We start from the raw sequence: 16,008 nt of genomic DNA, 5'->3' as shown, positions 1-16,008 counted from the left end.
ACATTGACAAACGTCAAATGACAACGTAATGCAATATGCATCAAGTACAAATATAAAAACAAACAGACAAATCTGAACAAAAACAAAATACCATTATCCCTGGTCACACATGTAGGAGAGTTAGAGCCATATGGTAACATGAAAGACATACAACTTGGAATGAATCCGCGACCAGCATTTCGAGTCAAAAACAAATACTAACCCCCGGAAAGCATTTACGAGGGACATCAAGCTCATAGTTACATAGGAAAAATAATCACCGAATGATGCCTAAAACGATGCTACAATGAATGTCACAAGATCGTCGTAAAAATCACAGCACAGGTGACGGATGGGCAAAGTATAATTTAAGGACAAAAAGTCAGACACCAAACAGACAGACAAAGTCATTCGAATTCATAATTCATCGTCAAAATCTCATGACATAAGGGAAATACAGGGTGGGCCAAAAAATTGTGTAACTTTTCAGCAGTAATTTCTCGAAAGTGGTAAAAAATATGAAGAAGAAACTTTCACAACTTAAAGAAAATCGTTTGACAAATTATATGATGCCCATTTCATGGACAAGTTCCAATGGAACTGATGTTGCCACCATCATTTAAAAAGGATGTGTCTTTTATTCGTGTATGTGCTCAAAGTGGGAACCTCCACGCTGAAGGCACATCTGAACGTGCTCCAGGAAGCTGCCAGGAAGTGCCAACAGATACCGCGGAGCGGGTGGGCGCCAGCTTCCTGGAGCACGTTCAGATGTGCCTTCAGCGTGGAGGTTCCCACTTTGAGCACATACACGAATAAAAGACACACAGAGACACAATGATTATGGCAACATCAGTTCGATTAAAACTTGTCCATAAAATGGCTGTCGTATAATTTTTAAACCATTTTCTTAAAGTTGTGAGTTTCTTCTTCGTATCTTTTATCATTTTCGAGAGGTTATTGCTGAAAAGTGACACAATTTTTTGGCCCACCCTGTATGACACGGGCTTTGTCTCACTCCTCCTTGGCCTTCATGATAGCGGTCATTATTTCTATTTTTAGAGCAAACACACGATGCTCCGGCACACCTTCCATTTCTGCACCAACCCATTGGCCGAACGACAAGTTAGGGTTGGACAGAATAGCGAAAGCGTTTTCTAAATTCTGAAGTGCGTCGTCAACCCTCCCTAGTTTATCCCCAGTCTTGGGCCGCTTGGCCCCGCTCACGCGAGTGGTGGCTGGCTGGGCGGCTGGCTGGGCGGCTGGCTGGGCGGCTGACGGGGTGGCAGTGGCGGACCCGGACGCGCTGCCGACCGGCGTCGACCTGCGCCGCGAGGCCGGCGGCAACGGCGGCGCCGTGCCACCAGACATCACTGCAAAGTACACCCCAATCTAAATATCAATAAGCGTACAAGACGGATCACATAGGTGATCTGTTATTGCTTCGTGCTTATAAAATGATAATGCCGATTTGTATTGCACGTCGTTCACTCGTACTGAAACTGTTAGATTCATTTAGTTATTAATACCACACCTACTATTGGACGTCAAACCCCTCGAGACCCCACTTTTTTGCGATAATTTTTAAATGCGTGAACTCTCGTTGACGATATTCTGGCAATGTGTGTTTCAGAACCTGCCGACACTTTTATTACAAAAGTATTTTGACACCAAACGATAATGAAAGGTACTTCTCATTCACTCGTAATGCTAAGGTCATTTCAGGCCCGGGCAGAGGCTTGCGTTCGGCCACACTCGAGCCCCGCCACCAGCGCCATCTGCTCTAAATGCCATCTACCAGCGCCCGCTACCGCTACCAGCTACCGCCCACCATCACGCCTGGACGGAGCGCGAGAAGCGAGTGACCGGTCGCCGGGCAAGAAGCGCCGGAGAGGTAGGGCGGAGCGTAGCGCTGATGTCATTACGTGGCTCCACCCCATGAGCGCGTATCCTTTACCCAAACAGCAGATTCGTTCCGTGAAATTTAACATTACGAGTGAATGAGAAGTCTCTTTCATGATCGTTTGGCGTCAAAATACCTTAGTAATAACAGTTTCGACAGGTTCTAAAACACACATTGCCAGAATATCGTCAATGAGAGTTCACGCATTTAAAAATTATCGCAAAAAAAGTGGGGTCTCAAGGGGTTTGACGTCCATAGTAGAACCCAGAGCGGCTTGCCGCCACGTGACATTGCGATGAACTTTTTCACCTGTTGTAAGAATGCTCGCAAACAATGCAAGACTCATCAAACCAATAGCCAAATAGATCCTTGCACCAATGTACCAAATCGATTGAAGATTCGTGCACGGCACACTGCACATTATAAAAGTACCCAGCGCCCTCACTGCACTTGCCTACCTGACCTGTCGTCGGACTGAGCCTGATCGTCGCCGAACAATGACTGCGTCTCGCTCATCTCCAACTGATCCTCCCAGTCGAATGACTAAAACAAACAAATGAGAGCACAACCGGTCAGAAACAGCACCAGATTTAGCACCTTCCGACGAGAGAAAAATGTGCATGTAGATAAGTCGAAGGAACTGCACTTGTATACTAAGCAAGAATTTCACTTCCATTATTAACCCGCGTCCCGTCGGGGGGGGGGGGCGAAACGGCCCCCCTGTCCTTTTCCGTCGATATCTCCTAAACGGCTGGAGATATCGCCACCAAACTTTCAGGACCCCTCCATGCATCAATTCTACACATTGTGACCAAAAATTTTCCAGAGGATATGATATGAAAGATTCTAGTATCAGCTTCTGCTGAAAGCTGGGACCATAGTACACAGTCCCCACTCCCAGGGTCTCTTTGACCAGTCTGCAGCCATGTAGTTAAGAAACCAAGGTCAGAAACGTACCGCGTTCGGATCGGAAGTTGAGGACTGTTGAACACCCAGGTTTGTCAGCACACTGTGAAGGAAAGGATGATAACATAATCACGAAGGATGCATGATGTTTGTTTTGCTTTGTTGGGTGATGCTCTTGCGCTCCATCGAGACCATTGCAGAGCCAGGACGATCGCAAAGAGTAGGGGGAGACATCGGTCTGGGCAGGAATCCTACTCAGTCGCCGGGGCTGAGCCCATCCAATTGGACAAGCCGACGGAAACGGTGTGAAAAAAAAAACAACAACAGAACGGTGTGACTGAATGAATGAGGAAGAACGAAGAACGAAGAACGGAGGATCCCATGGTTATCAATTATAATGCTTTGTCAGTGTGGTTTCATAAGTCATGATCTAATGAGACCGTTTTAGGGACACAGGATATTAGGAATGGGGAAAGGAACAAGTCTGGCCGGCCTCCCTCGTGCGCCGCCACGGTTGAATCGGCCGCGCTAACGATCACTATACCTGCTGCTGAGAAGCTAATTATCATGTCCAATGACCATGCCAGGCATCGATTGCTATATGAACGTCATGTGCTGCCACCTATGTGCCGATGGCACGCCATCTAGAAGAATCACATTGGTAATTAGTACAGTTCCCAATACAGCAAAACTCACGGTTTGGGGTTACCGGCGTCGTCCAGGAACCCCATCTCTCTCATCCAAGAGGGCATGTCCTGCGGTACCGCTCCCGCGGATCCGCTCGGTTGCTGTTTTCGTCTCTTTGTATAGTAGTCCCGTAAGTTGCGCCATCTCTTCTTCGCCTCATTTCCTGAAAGCACAGACATATGGCATGGTGCATAACATAGCATGGCGAGTGATGAATGAACAATGGATGATAGGCGTTTCAAAAGACGAAGGTTAATCATACTTTTTTATTAACTGGCGGCCCCAGCCAGAGCTAAGCGGACATCTGACAACTTAAGTGACCAATCACTGTCAACACTTCAAACCTGATCTGTAATGTTATGCGTGGTGTTTGCTGTACAGCTATTCAGTTTGCTGATGTACATAAATGTGACCTTAATAGCAACGTCACAAACAGTTCTAACCTTCACGGCCAGTAGTAGCTGCGCACCGCTCCCATAATGCTCTGGCTTTAGTTTTATTGAAATAGTCCTTGTGTTTGGGCTGCCACAAGCACGGGTTTTCCTTTACAAATAAAACCAGTGCACTGTCACCTGGCATGCTGAAACAAGAGAACATGATACATTTACAGATAAGAAAGACAAAAACACATACAACGATGCATATTGGTATATGTAGGTAGGAAATAAATCTCATCTGTGACTTGACCCATGGCAGTGATGGAAAATTACAATTTTCTGGTATGGTGATGAGAGTTGACCAGTCTAATGTTTAAAGTTATCTTTTAGCTGCAGTTGCACAAACATATAAACCCAAGTTTTGGAATTATGAGAGGCATGGCACGAGCAGTGTTGAATGGTCCATCTTTTTGCCAAACCAATGATGAAAACAAATTGGTACCTAGCAAAATGTTATGAAAACACCATGAAAACATGTAAATGACATGTTGACTCAAAACACTGACACTGCCTTGGGTACCACACCTACTTCAGAAGGACATTTCAAACTGCACACCACATCTACTTCAGAAGGGCAATTCAAACAGCCCTAGGATTAATGGTTGTGGTGATATTGCCACAAATGGCACAATGCTTGTGCCATTGTGTGCTCAATTCTACCCCATTATGTGTCCCTCACCCATGACCCAGGTATGTGTGAGAGACACAGAATACAGCCTAGAAACCTTCCCAAAATTGGAATGTTATACCTACTATTGGCAGCACACCAATAAGTATTATCAAATGCTCAGGAAGAAGGCACCCACCATGAGTAGGTGGTGATTGTCAGGAACTACACAGTATGTGTCGGCAAAGCAAAGCTGATAAAATTATCCTAATCAAATCCATTCAGTACCTTTGCATTTTGGTTTGACCTATCCATGCAAAATGGACTAAATACCTATGAATTGTATGACTATGTGTACTGTGTAGGGTATGTTCAGGAAACCCCAGTTGAAACTGCACAGCAATGCTCAGCCAATTGTTCTACCACATGTGGAACTGCCGGGGATATCATTCATCAACCATGAATCTGCTTTACTGATACAGGACGAAAGTCACATCTGGTACTTGGTAGTTATAAAGCATGCGTCACACTTTTTTGCAACCAAGGAAAGGCGCTATACCCAGAGTTGCTTTCTAGCCAACCAAACTAAACTTAACCAACTCTGACGACCTAACCTTACCTACAACCTAACAACTGAACAACCTATAGCACCTCACCTTGGTTGCAAAAAAAAAAACAAGTGTGATGCCTGCTTTACTTCTACCTCACATCTTGGGGGTAAAAGTGTAGGAAAAGTCAGAACTCCGAGCAAATATATAAGCATAATCTAACCTGACCTAACCTTGCCTACCAGCCTACGAGCATAAATCTTTCAACCTACGAACCTACAACCTATCAACCTAAAACCTTCCAGCATAAGGCCTAACAACCCACTACAATTTAACCTGCAACCTACCAGCCTATTCAGACCTTTTGTATGCCTACTAACAATTATATTGGGTCCATGCACTCAGTAGCGACTGCGAGTCCTCGTACCCTTCAAACTAACATCAAATCTATTTCCAGATGGTTTTAACTACAAAAATGAAAATGAGTACATCATATGACTGGCACCTAACATGCTTCATAGATGTATGCACTCTAGCTTTCTCAGCCTGAACCCCTTCCAGAAATTCAGGGTAATGTGCGATATTCTATGCACCACTTATCTGCCTGTTACTAATTAACAGGCATGTTTTTTTTTTGTCGCTCATTGGAATGCATAAAACAGCATATTTATTGTGGTGTTTGTGGTACAATTAAAACAAAATGCCCTCTGCTTACCCAAAAAAAAATTCATAAGAAGCATCCTCTATGCACCAATTGTGACATGCAACCAAAATAATGTTTCCTATCACTCATTACCAAATAAAATATTGCAAGTAACCAGCAGCGAATACTCTTGCCATTCTAAGGAAACAATTTTTACTTACTTCATGATGATCGAGTTCCAATTCTTCACAATGTTCACAATGATTGCCTCCTACACGGCCCCAAACCACGTCTGTTCCGGACGTTCCGGATGCGGAAAAGTTCAACGCGTCGGACATCACTCTTCCGTCTCCGTAGCAACCGCATCCGAAACGCATGCGGAGAGCTGACGGAAAATCAACAGCTGATTGCCGTTCGGATGCGGTCCGGACGGAGCGCACACGATTTCCGTACGGACCGGATGCGCCCATAGGGTTCTGTGTTAAATTCCGTACGGACCGCACGCGTTCCGCACCAGTGGACGGCGGCCTTAAGTGTTACAGCGTCACGGAACAATGCATTTGATAGATCCTTGGAAGCTTCCACTGCGTTGTCCTTAGATTCGAGCTCAGTTCGACAATTTGGCCCACACTGAGAGCAAAAACTGCCAAAATAGACGGATCTTGCAGAAGCATTTGTTCCATTTCTTTACGTACTATGCATATATCTACCTACTCACTCCACGTATGGTAGGCACAGTTTTTACCGTAATTGTGGCTCTCGTATCGAGAGGCGTTAAATTATCTATAGTATGACCTATAGTCAGTTGCATGCTCTAACCGAAAAAGGTCATGCTGTACATAAACTGATCTGTGTTGTTGGGCTGAAGGCATTACATAATACACTCTTTCATCACTCTACTATGTCTTCTTTTAAAGTTATTGTTGAATTTTTTGGTGCCTTTGGTGATCTTTCTTGTGACTTCTACAGGCTCCTGCACAGACCGGTAGAGGCCACGCTGGTCACTGAGAGGTCACGCTGGTCATAGGTCGGTCTCTAAGAGCTCCATGTCGTCGACCTCTGAGGACCCTGCACAGGCTTTGGAGGCTCCACATCGGACCCTGTAGAACCTATCTCCGGTCTTAGATCCTTGAGGGCTCAAGATGGTCCCCGAGAGCCCCACGTCAGCCTCAAAGAGCAGATATCGATCTGCACAGAGTCTTGCGCTGGTTGAGGGCTGATACCCTAAGCTTTAGGAGGGTCCAACTCGGGCTATGAATTCCTCTGATGGCTCCATGTCGCCCTCCAGGGCCTCAGTCCGACCTCTAAGGCCCAATCATGCATAAGTGCTGAATTCTGCCTGTCGAGGCCTTCAATGTGGCCTCTGATGGCCCAGCACCAGTCTATGAAGACCCCGCGCTGGCTTCTGAGGACTCAGCAGTCAGCACCAATCTCAGTTCTCAGAAGGCAGAGGGCCCCACGCTGGCCTCAGAGTGTCCAACGCTGTCCACAGAGGGCCCCACACCGACCAAAGAAGGCACCAGGCCCATGGCCTAAGAGGGCCCAAATTGTCATCATAGGGCCCTATATGGCCTCAGAAGGCCCTACCCCGTTGGTCTTACAAGGCCTACGTGCGGGCTTTTTAACGCCACACGCCCCCCTCACATTTGGCCTTTTAGGGTCCCCAAAGCGGCCTCTGAGTGTCCCATGCTAGCCTCCGAGGGCTCGTCCTGGGCCTTCGAGCGCCTTACGCTGGCCTCTTAAGTCTTAACCCCTCGGTAGAAGTAGGTGTACGAATACTTATGTTTGGGCAGAAATTTTGTATCCTATAGCCTGTGCATGTTACATGCGGCGTATACGGTATATGTATGTTACGTGGTGTCATTCTGGCTTCTGAGGTCTGGTTTGCCCCTTAGTCGAAATTCATTAGCCAAGACCCTGAGATACAGTGCCGCCCTCTGAAATGAAAGTAGCTCCCTCTGAACTCGTAGCGACGCCCCTGAAGCCAGTTTACCCCCTTCGTAAAGGTAGTGTGCCAGCTTTCCTGGACCGTATGGAGTTAATGGCCCAGATAAGGAGAACCGGATTTTTAGAACTTATCCATACCTTCAAAACTCATGGAAACGTCTTAAATTTTTCAAATTTTGAGTACCCCAGTGCGAAATTCGCCCCGACGGGTTGTCGGTCGTACCCCAACCACATTTCACACCACTATGAACAATAAATGCACACACTGAAATCGCTATTACCGATAGGCTCATCCAATCAAGATTCGATAAACCCGTTCATCATCATCTCCTGCGGTTTCGAACACGCCTGTTAGGTGGTGCGGTAGACCGCGCCCAAAGCCAGGGCCCCGGTAACGTGAGGTAGCCGAGTCGGGGCAGCGTGCGCTGACCCAAGCCGGGGCCGCGCGTCCTCCCGGTGTCATGTGATAGCCCGGGGCTGCCCGGGGATGCGGTAGACCGCGCCCAAAGCCGCGGCCCCGGCTTGGGTCAGCGCACGCTGCCTCGACTCGGCTACCTCACGTTACCGGGGCCCCGGCTTTGGGCGCGGTCTACCGCAGATGGCTTCTGCTCATACTTTGTGGTGCGGTGGTGGTGGCCGCGCGCTCTGACTTCGGCCAAGAAAAATGCGTCAGCTGATCATTGTCATTTCTGCCACTTTCATGTGGTGAGATAGGGTCATAACTTAAGAGACGGCTGTTTCATATCAATTATTTTACTATTTCAAACCATAAATTAATGTTCGACAGCCGAATTAAAGAAACAATACCAATACCTACAGGCTTACAGTTTAAATTCGACATTGCATGGGTGGAGCTTTTCCAGGAAAGTTGGTGGGGCAAAAAGTTGTCAAACCTACAATGTCCGATTGTTAAGTTAGATAAAATTCAACAATGAATCAATTCTTTTCATTACAGAGATAATATTTTGCATTAGGTACACAGATATTTCAAAGCTCCTTAATGCGAAAAACATAGGTTTGCTAAGCAGTAAAGTCCTGCAAATCGGCTTATGTTGGTGGGGCAAAACGCTTATTGGTGGGGCAAATTGGCAAGTTGGTGGGGCAGGCGCCCCACTAAGTGAATAGGAAGCTCCACCCCTGCGACATTGTGTTGTCTACGACCAGTATAACGCCTTTTGGGGCGACTAACGGAGCGAGCGAGAGGGTGGGCCTTGCACGTGCGAAATTACGAGGGGGTACCTCCAGCTGACTTGTGCACGGCACCCTACTAACCGGTCTCTAGCGATGTGCCAAATTTGAGCACAATCGGCCCAGCCGTTCTCGAGATCTGGAAGCGGCACCCTGCACGTGCGCACGTGCAAAATGGGTCCCAACTGACTTTTGCACGGCACCCTACTAACTGGTCCCTAACCGTGTACCAAATTTGAGCGCAATCGGTCGAGCCGTTCTCGAGATCTGGAAACGACCCCTGCACGTGCGCACGTGCAGCACTGGCACATGGATATGCATTGCATAGTGGGTGCCTACCTACATGCCAACTTTCAGCGCAATCGGCCAAGTAGTTACCGAGATATTGCAACAATGACAAAAGTGACACCTCTTCGTTTTGCACGTGGCACGTGCATAAGGGGTCACCCACATGCATCGGGAATAGTCCAATACTTGGTAGAAGGAATGAAGCTACCCTACAAAAATTACCGCGTGTAAATCGGTCAAGTGATTGCTGAGATATAAGCCTCGCAAAAGCGTGACCACGGCCGGCCGGCCGGCCGGCCGGCCGCTCATACTCAGAAATTTCCGTTAAGGCGGCCGCACACTGGGCCATTCGGCGGGCGAGATTCCGCAAAAGCGGAATGTCGCCCGCTTGTTTTCAGCAGTTTACAGGACCATTCGGCGGTGCGATTTTCTACTTAGTATTTTCAGGAACTTTATGTGAAACATTTTATGATAAATATAAACGAATGCAAACTAAATACATTTAAGCAAATACAATATTTGCTTATTTAATGCGATTATGCTATATTTCTGTACAATAAAGTTTTGAATATCAGAGAGAGAAAATATATGAAAAATGACCTCTCCTCGACATTTAAAATTATTTGAATGGCCAAATATTTCTGTATTGATATTTCGACCAACAGGTCTTCTTCAGAATAAGACAATGTACACAATTGTACGAGAACGAGAATACAATACAATTGTATTCTCGTTCTCGTACAATTGTGTACATTGTCTTATTCTGAAGAAGACCTGTTGGTCGAAATATCAATACAAAAATATTTGGCCATTCAAATAATTTTAAATGTCGAGGAGAGGTCATTTTTTCATATATTTTCTCTCTCTAATATTCATAATGTTCCTCGCAAGAGCGCTCCAAAGAATAAGTTTTGAATATCTATTAATTTGACATAATTTCTGGAGGAAGCTGCAAAAAATAAAGCTCGTGATTAATGTAAACAACCGTGTTTGTCGACAAATGCAAGAAACCTAAAGACAATTGTGGAGAGGCACATAGTAACCCATTATTGGAATAACCAATGAAGTGTATAAAAACCATTTAATCAATGGGGAAAGAAGTGCCGCTACGATTTTTTATCAAGTGAAGTCTATTTCTCGGCTGCTCCATCAATAGTTGGTGAGTTTCAAGTTCCACAATTTCGGGTGTCCGCGGCGTCGCCGCGGAAAAAGCTGAACCGGTCCAGCTTTTTCCGCAACTCCGCGGCTGTTCGCGCGCATGCGCACTCTACCCGCGGACAGCTAGCTGGCAGCGGTCGGCTGATAATTTTGTCGTTTCGGCAGTTGATTCGGCGTCCACGAAAGCGTAATGTCGCCACGGAATTGCGTTTTTGCGGAATGTCGCCCGCCGAATGGCCTAGTGTGCGGCCGCCTTTAATCTAAGGAAAGACTACGCTCGCTTCGCTCGCTCCGTAATTAGACAGCTGATAACTCATTCCCGTACGTCGTAACTCTATAATGACCTTTGCTTATTGTCACATGTGCGCCGCATTCGCGATTGTTGCCGACGCCTGTTTGCAGGTCAGCCCACTACAGTTGTTATACATATCGAAAAACCGATAAACTTTTCGGCGAAAAAAGCACTATTCCAGGCCCATTTTTTAATTTTTGTGATATTAGGTAAAAACAGAAGCTTCTTATCCTAGGAAAAATAAAATGGGAAATCTTTGAAAGGTGGCACACTACCTTTAACCCTCGCGGGCCGAGGGAGGAGGGGGGGGGGCACCCCTTACGATTTTTTTCGTGACTGCTCCGGAGCCGTTTTCGATAGAGAGCTGAAACTTGGCTTTCGTGAGCCCCCATCCAAACCAGACCTTATGACACCTGATTCATTTCCAGGTTAGTTCAGGTCCATAGGTGGATAATTGTGCCGAACGGTGGGTGCTCGGGCGCAGCAAATCCGCCGCCGCCCTAGCGGCGACCTTGACCTCCACAGTCTGTTGCGGCTCCAAAGCCAAGCCGGCGTGGAATTGGGAGAGCTCGTGCACCCACAGCACAGTTCAGTACAATTCTCCAACTATGGTCAGGTCACTGACCGATGCATAAACCTCTAAAGGTTATAAGTAAACCTCTGCACTTTGCAGTCTGCACTGTCAAAAAAATGTTGCAACTTCGCAACGCCGCCAACGCCAGGCAAAGTGTCGGCGAGGATGATGACACTTTCAGAAAGTAACAAGCTCCCGGGTACTCATACTTAGTATATCTTGGATTGTTCGTACAATTCATCTTGGGTCAGGTCAGTCACCTGACCTCCCCCATTATAAACCTATGGGGGAAGTACTGAACTTGCTCTTTTTGGAACATATAGTTGTTACATAATCCGCCCGAAGACGCAAATAAATGTGTTTTCATACGCTCGTCAAAGGATTCCGTGCCTTGTTTTGGCATTTTGTACCTACTTGTATGACGCCACAGAGAACGTCACAGGGGACGTTCCTTTGGGTCATAATCGTTTTTCGTTAATAACTTTCGACCAAATTAAGCTAGAGTCGGGAAAGGCACCATTGTGATTGCAATGAGCTTCCAAATCGATTGATATGCAACCTGGCCTAGTCCGAACAGTGTCTTGAGGGGGCTTGACCTGACGACCTTTGTGTCAATCTTGATTGTGACCTTTACCGAACAAAAAGTACCCACAACATTCGACGCAGCTTGAGAGGAATACGATTATGCCTAAATTTTTGCTCTATGGCCATTTGTTTGCAAAATTATTTGCCAAAAACAAAAACCCGACTTTAGGGTAATTTACCTGACCAGAGGTCACCAGTTGACCTGAGACCCTAAATTTGAATATCAATCGCTGCGTCTCGTGACGGCCGTCAAGCTCGTTTTTTTTTTCCACTGGACTGGAACAGACCCTATAAATGCCGCCCCCTTAGGCGGAAAATGTGCCGCCCCTGTGCTTGACTGCCCCCACCCTATCGAAATCCTAGATCCGCCCCTGGACCCAATCCATTATATAGGGCCTTGCAATCCATCGTCGATGAAGATATGCCCCTCCTCATAGGTGTCGCCTGACATTTTCGGTTGGGGGGGGGGGGGGCAAAATCAAGTTTTGTGTTCAATCTTGCCTTTCCCCAGCCGTTACTCACTCGTTTTACATATCATTCGACGCGCAATGGTGCGAGGAATCCGATGGTGACAAAGTTTTCCCTCTAGCTATAGCATGTATTTTATTACAAAAAAAAAACAATATTTTGAAATTTCTGGACAAAAACGACCGTTAGAATCACAGTGGCTGCGATTGCCGACGCACTGCAGAGGGCCCCTGTGCAGACTCTCGTCGCTCATGATCATTACCCAGAAGAAGGTGAAAAACGCTCCATTTGAATCGGATTACCTCGCTAAAACCTCCATTCACGCATGCATGCCGAGGTTTTACGTGAAATGCATTGGGCTTTTCCCAGCCGCCGATTGTAGCTAAGAATTGGGCATTCGGCGGAGACTGAGAGAGAATGTCGGAAGTGTGAATCGGAAGTACATCATTCATCCTTGCTGCAGTGAGAAGAAGTGTTTTGTTCACTCGAGTGTGAACAAAAATTTTCTGGTTTTTTGAGTGAAGGGAAGCGCTGCAAACGCGACCAAAAATATTTAACGGAACCAAAAGTTACACACGGCATAGCGGCAAGGGATCCCTTAGAGATAGGATTGCGACTTCCAGGCCATTTCAGGCCACTCATGGTCAGTGTGGACTCTCAGAAGCCTGCTTAGGATCCCGGAGATCGGCGTGGGTCACCCCAAATACTTACGTGTATGTGGTGCTTTAGGGCTTTCCGAGCCTAAGGTTGGCCCGGAAAGCCCTTTAGGGCACACGAGCTTTCAGAAACCAGTGTGGGCGGCGGGTGCTAAGAGACTAGGCCCAGGGTGAGCCTGGAGCCCTCGAATAACAGTGTGAACCGTCGGGGTCTGTGTCGAATCCTTAAGGACCCTACGTTAGTAGGGACATAAGAAACATGTGTTGCGGCCCTCAGAGGGACACGTGAGTTGTGACCCCTCAGATCAGTTGGGGAAACTACGAGGCGAAAATCAAAAAAATTGATTGGTCAATAAATGGACTTTTGATGACCATATATGGGCATAAATGCAGCCCCCGCTACTAAGGGTGAAAAACGGTATAACAAGCCGGTACTTGCGGTATCGCGTCCACGTCCAAGGGGGCCTCCATTTAGTGGGGGCCTCCAAGCAATTAGGGGCCTCCAATTGCGGAAGCGGTAATTTACGAACCACGCCAGGGCCTCCCCTAAGAAATTTTCATTGGGCGACCAGAGGCTCAGAAGCCAAACCTGGGGTACCCCCAAATCCAGTTTTCTCATCGGATTTAGGCCACTTAGTTTTCGTCACGGCTCTGATGCCATGATTTTTTTTTTTTTTTTGAATACTGATAAAGAAATGGTAGGTCACCTGGCCCTACTGGTGGATCCAGGCCAGCAGGGTGACATTGTATGTAAATATCCCCCGCGGCATCCGAAATCGACGAAAATTTCTGGCTTTTTCACTTTTGACAATAAAACACCATGCCTTTATTATAGAAAAAAAATTAACGGCACAGCATTGCGCAAGGAATCTAGCCGTAAGCCGACCCCAGAAAATGTGAACTGTGAGGGTAAACCCTCGCCGGACCTATTGGTTTTCTACATACGCGCCGGCCGAGGGGGGGGGGGCGGGTACGACCCCCCCCCTCGCCGTTTCGCCCCTGGTGGAGCTAGCGCGTCGCGGAAAAAACGAGCGTGTGCGCCGTTACGAGACGCAGAGATTGGTACCCGATTTTAAGGTCCTAGGTCAACCGGTGACCTCTGAGGTCAGGTCAAGTGCCCCAAGGTACGGTTCAGTTTTTGGTGAATAACTTCGCAAAAAAACGGCCGCAGAGCGCCGATTTTGGCAGCATCGTGTTCGTCTCGCTCAGGTGCGTCGAATGATATACTTTTTGTCCGGGTCAGGTCAACTTGGGGTGTTGACCTCAGGTCAAGGTCAGGTCAGCACCCCCAGGTCACGAAGCTGGTCGAAAGAGGTCATGTCGCATATCATTCGATTCGGCAGGTCTTCCTGAGTCCATTGGTGGCTTTCCCGACTCGCTAGCTCAATTTGATCAAGAGTTATTGACGAAAAACTAATATGACCTTGATGACGTCATAAATGACGTCACGCAAGGTCAACATTGCAAAAGTGACGCATCTAACCTTGCAAGGAGTGCATAAAATCACGATTCTGTGTGCTTGAGATAGTTGGAGATCGTTCCCGGCGCCAGAATAGCAGTTTTCATTTTTCCCCATTGACTTATGTATAATGGTGAGGTCACGAAAATGACCTGACCTCATATGACCTTTAGGAAAAATCCGAGATATACAAGTTGTGGGACTCATAATGGATACTAGATCCTGCAAGTTTCAATTCCCTGTGACATCTCCTCTGGCAGTGAGGGCGTTGCGAAGTTGCGACATCTGAAGACCGTGCAGAGGTTCACTTATGACATCATAGGTCAGTGACCTGACCTGACCCAAAAATGCGGTTGGTGTCAAAAGATCCGGCTTGGATCAAAGGTCAGGTATGCCAAGTTTCAGCTCTCTATCGCCAGCGTGTTCGGAGCTATCGCGAAAAAAACCCTATGGGGGGGGGGGCGGCACCCGCCCCCCCCCCCTCGGCCGGCGAGGGTTAACCTTCGCCCGCACCTGGGGGGAGGGTCGCCACCCCCAAGTTAGTTTTTCTGCTATTCACTTAACATTTTTAAAGCTAGAAGCCTGATTTTTTTTTTTGTATAGCTACTTTTCTATCTTTTCTCAGCGTCCATTGAAAATTTCAAGTTTCTGTGGCTTTTGGGTTTGGAGATATGACCTTGTTCTTCAGGTCATGTCATGTCCTAAATGACGAATACCCAATATCTTGCGATGGCTATGGGCCTTGTGAGCTTTTGACACGCTGATTTCGGCTTTTTTTTGCCAGTCTTACCCCCCACCTATCATTGAACATGTTGTTCTGCGATGTACAGATTAGAGTTGCAAAATTTCCCTACCGCACTACCGGCATGCCGGTAATTTTTCACTACCGCAGGTTTTTTTCGTGGTGTCTGGCATGTCTTGCCGGTAGCATGCCGGTATTTTTGATTTTGCACACACAAAAATTATCAGCATATGATTCAAACTTTGGACACTAAGAGGCTATTGAATTGTAATAACAGCAATCTGAGCCACTGCAAAATACATTTTGTGGTAGAAGTTCCATTGCTAAGGGTAGGGGACAGGGGTAACACATGAACCTCAGCATTCCACAGGTTTGGTTCTAAAATTAGAATTGTCAAGAATCTACTGTGGTCTATTAAAGGAAGACAAAGAATACTCGTTCATGTTGCAAAAACACAACCAATTAGTAAGTCATGTGTCATGTTTGGTTGGTAATAGACATAATACAATAACTAAAATAAATAAATGTTCATTGTTCATGGCAACATTCCCTAGGCAAAAGGCAGAATCAAAACAACACAAAACACATTGTTTGGAAACTGGCCTTAAGAGATGTGGTCTGAGATACTCTACAAAGAATTTGACACTGAAAATCCGGCTGAAAAGGCAGGTTTTAGGTAGCCCTGAGCCTAACTTTGGTCCCAAAATGAAATTGAAATGAATTAAACTGGCATTTTGTCTTATCTTTACAAGAAAACACAACATGCAGACGAAATGAATACAAAAGTGGCGCAATGTGGCGCAAAGGCAACCAAGGATTGACTTTTAAGATCCTCTGTTGAGTCTGTCCCCTAAAGAAAGGATGTAAGCTGATGACGTAATATTTATTCATATGCCCTTTTGGTTGAATCACTCAAGAGAAATCAATTTTCTTGTAGTGAATAA

General features: G+C 46.6%; 2 protein-coding genes across 3 annotated transcripts in view; one reads left to right on the top strand and one right to left on the bottom strand.

Annotated features, from left to right (window-relative positions):
- Window positions 1-16,008, top strand: part of LOC122374030 (queuine tRNA-ribosyltransferase catalytic subunit 1-like) — a gene marked incomplete at its 5' end in the record, with an annotated part of 111,749 nt that overhangs the window by 67,150 nt on the left and 28,591 nt on the right. The gene's annotated exons all lie outside the window — the stretch shown is intronic.
- LOC122374029 lies at window positions 459-6,065 on the bottom strand. 2 transcript variants are annotated; one of them, XM_043352535.1, is made up of 6 exons: window positions 5,929-6,065; window positions 3,916-4,052; window positions 3,482-3,635; window positions 2,837-2,888; window positions 2,338-2,422; window positions 459-1,349 (listed from the first exon to the last, which is right to left on the bottom strand). In XM_043352535.1, exons 1-6 carry the CDS (start codon window positions 5,931-5,933, stop codon window positions 991-993), a joined length of 792 nt encoding a protein of 263 aa, XP_043208470.1. In that variant the 5' UTR covers window positions 5,934-6,065; the 3' UTR covers window positions 459-990. The 2 variants fall into 2 exon arrangements, 1 of the variants encoding a protein (XP_043208470.1); XR_006255139.1 differs by lacking the exon at window positions 2,837-2,888 and having other exon boundaries at window positions 5,929-6,050.

Source organism: Amphibalanus amphitrite, unplaced genomic scaffold (genome assembly GCF_019059575.1).
Source record: "Amphibalanus amphitrite isolate SeventyFive unplaced genomic scaffold, NRLGWU_Aamphi_draft 001589F_arrow, whole genome shotgun sequence".
Lineage (NCBI taxonomy): Eukaryota > Metazoa > Arthropoda > Thecostraca > Balanomorpha > Balanidae > Amphibalanus > Amphibalanus amphitrite.
The sequence above is the reverse complement of the archived record's forward strand: the minus strand, read 5'-3'. Positions and strand labels throughout refer to the sequence as shown.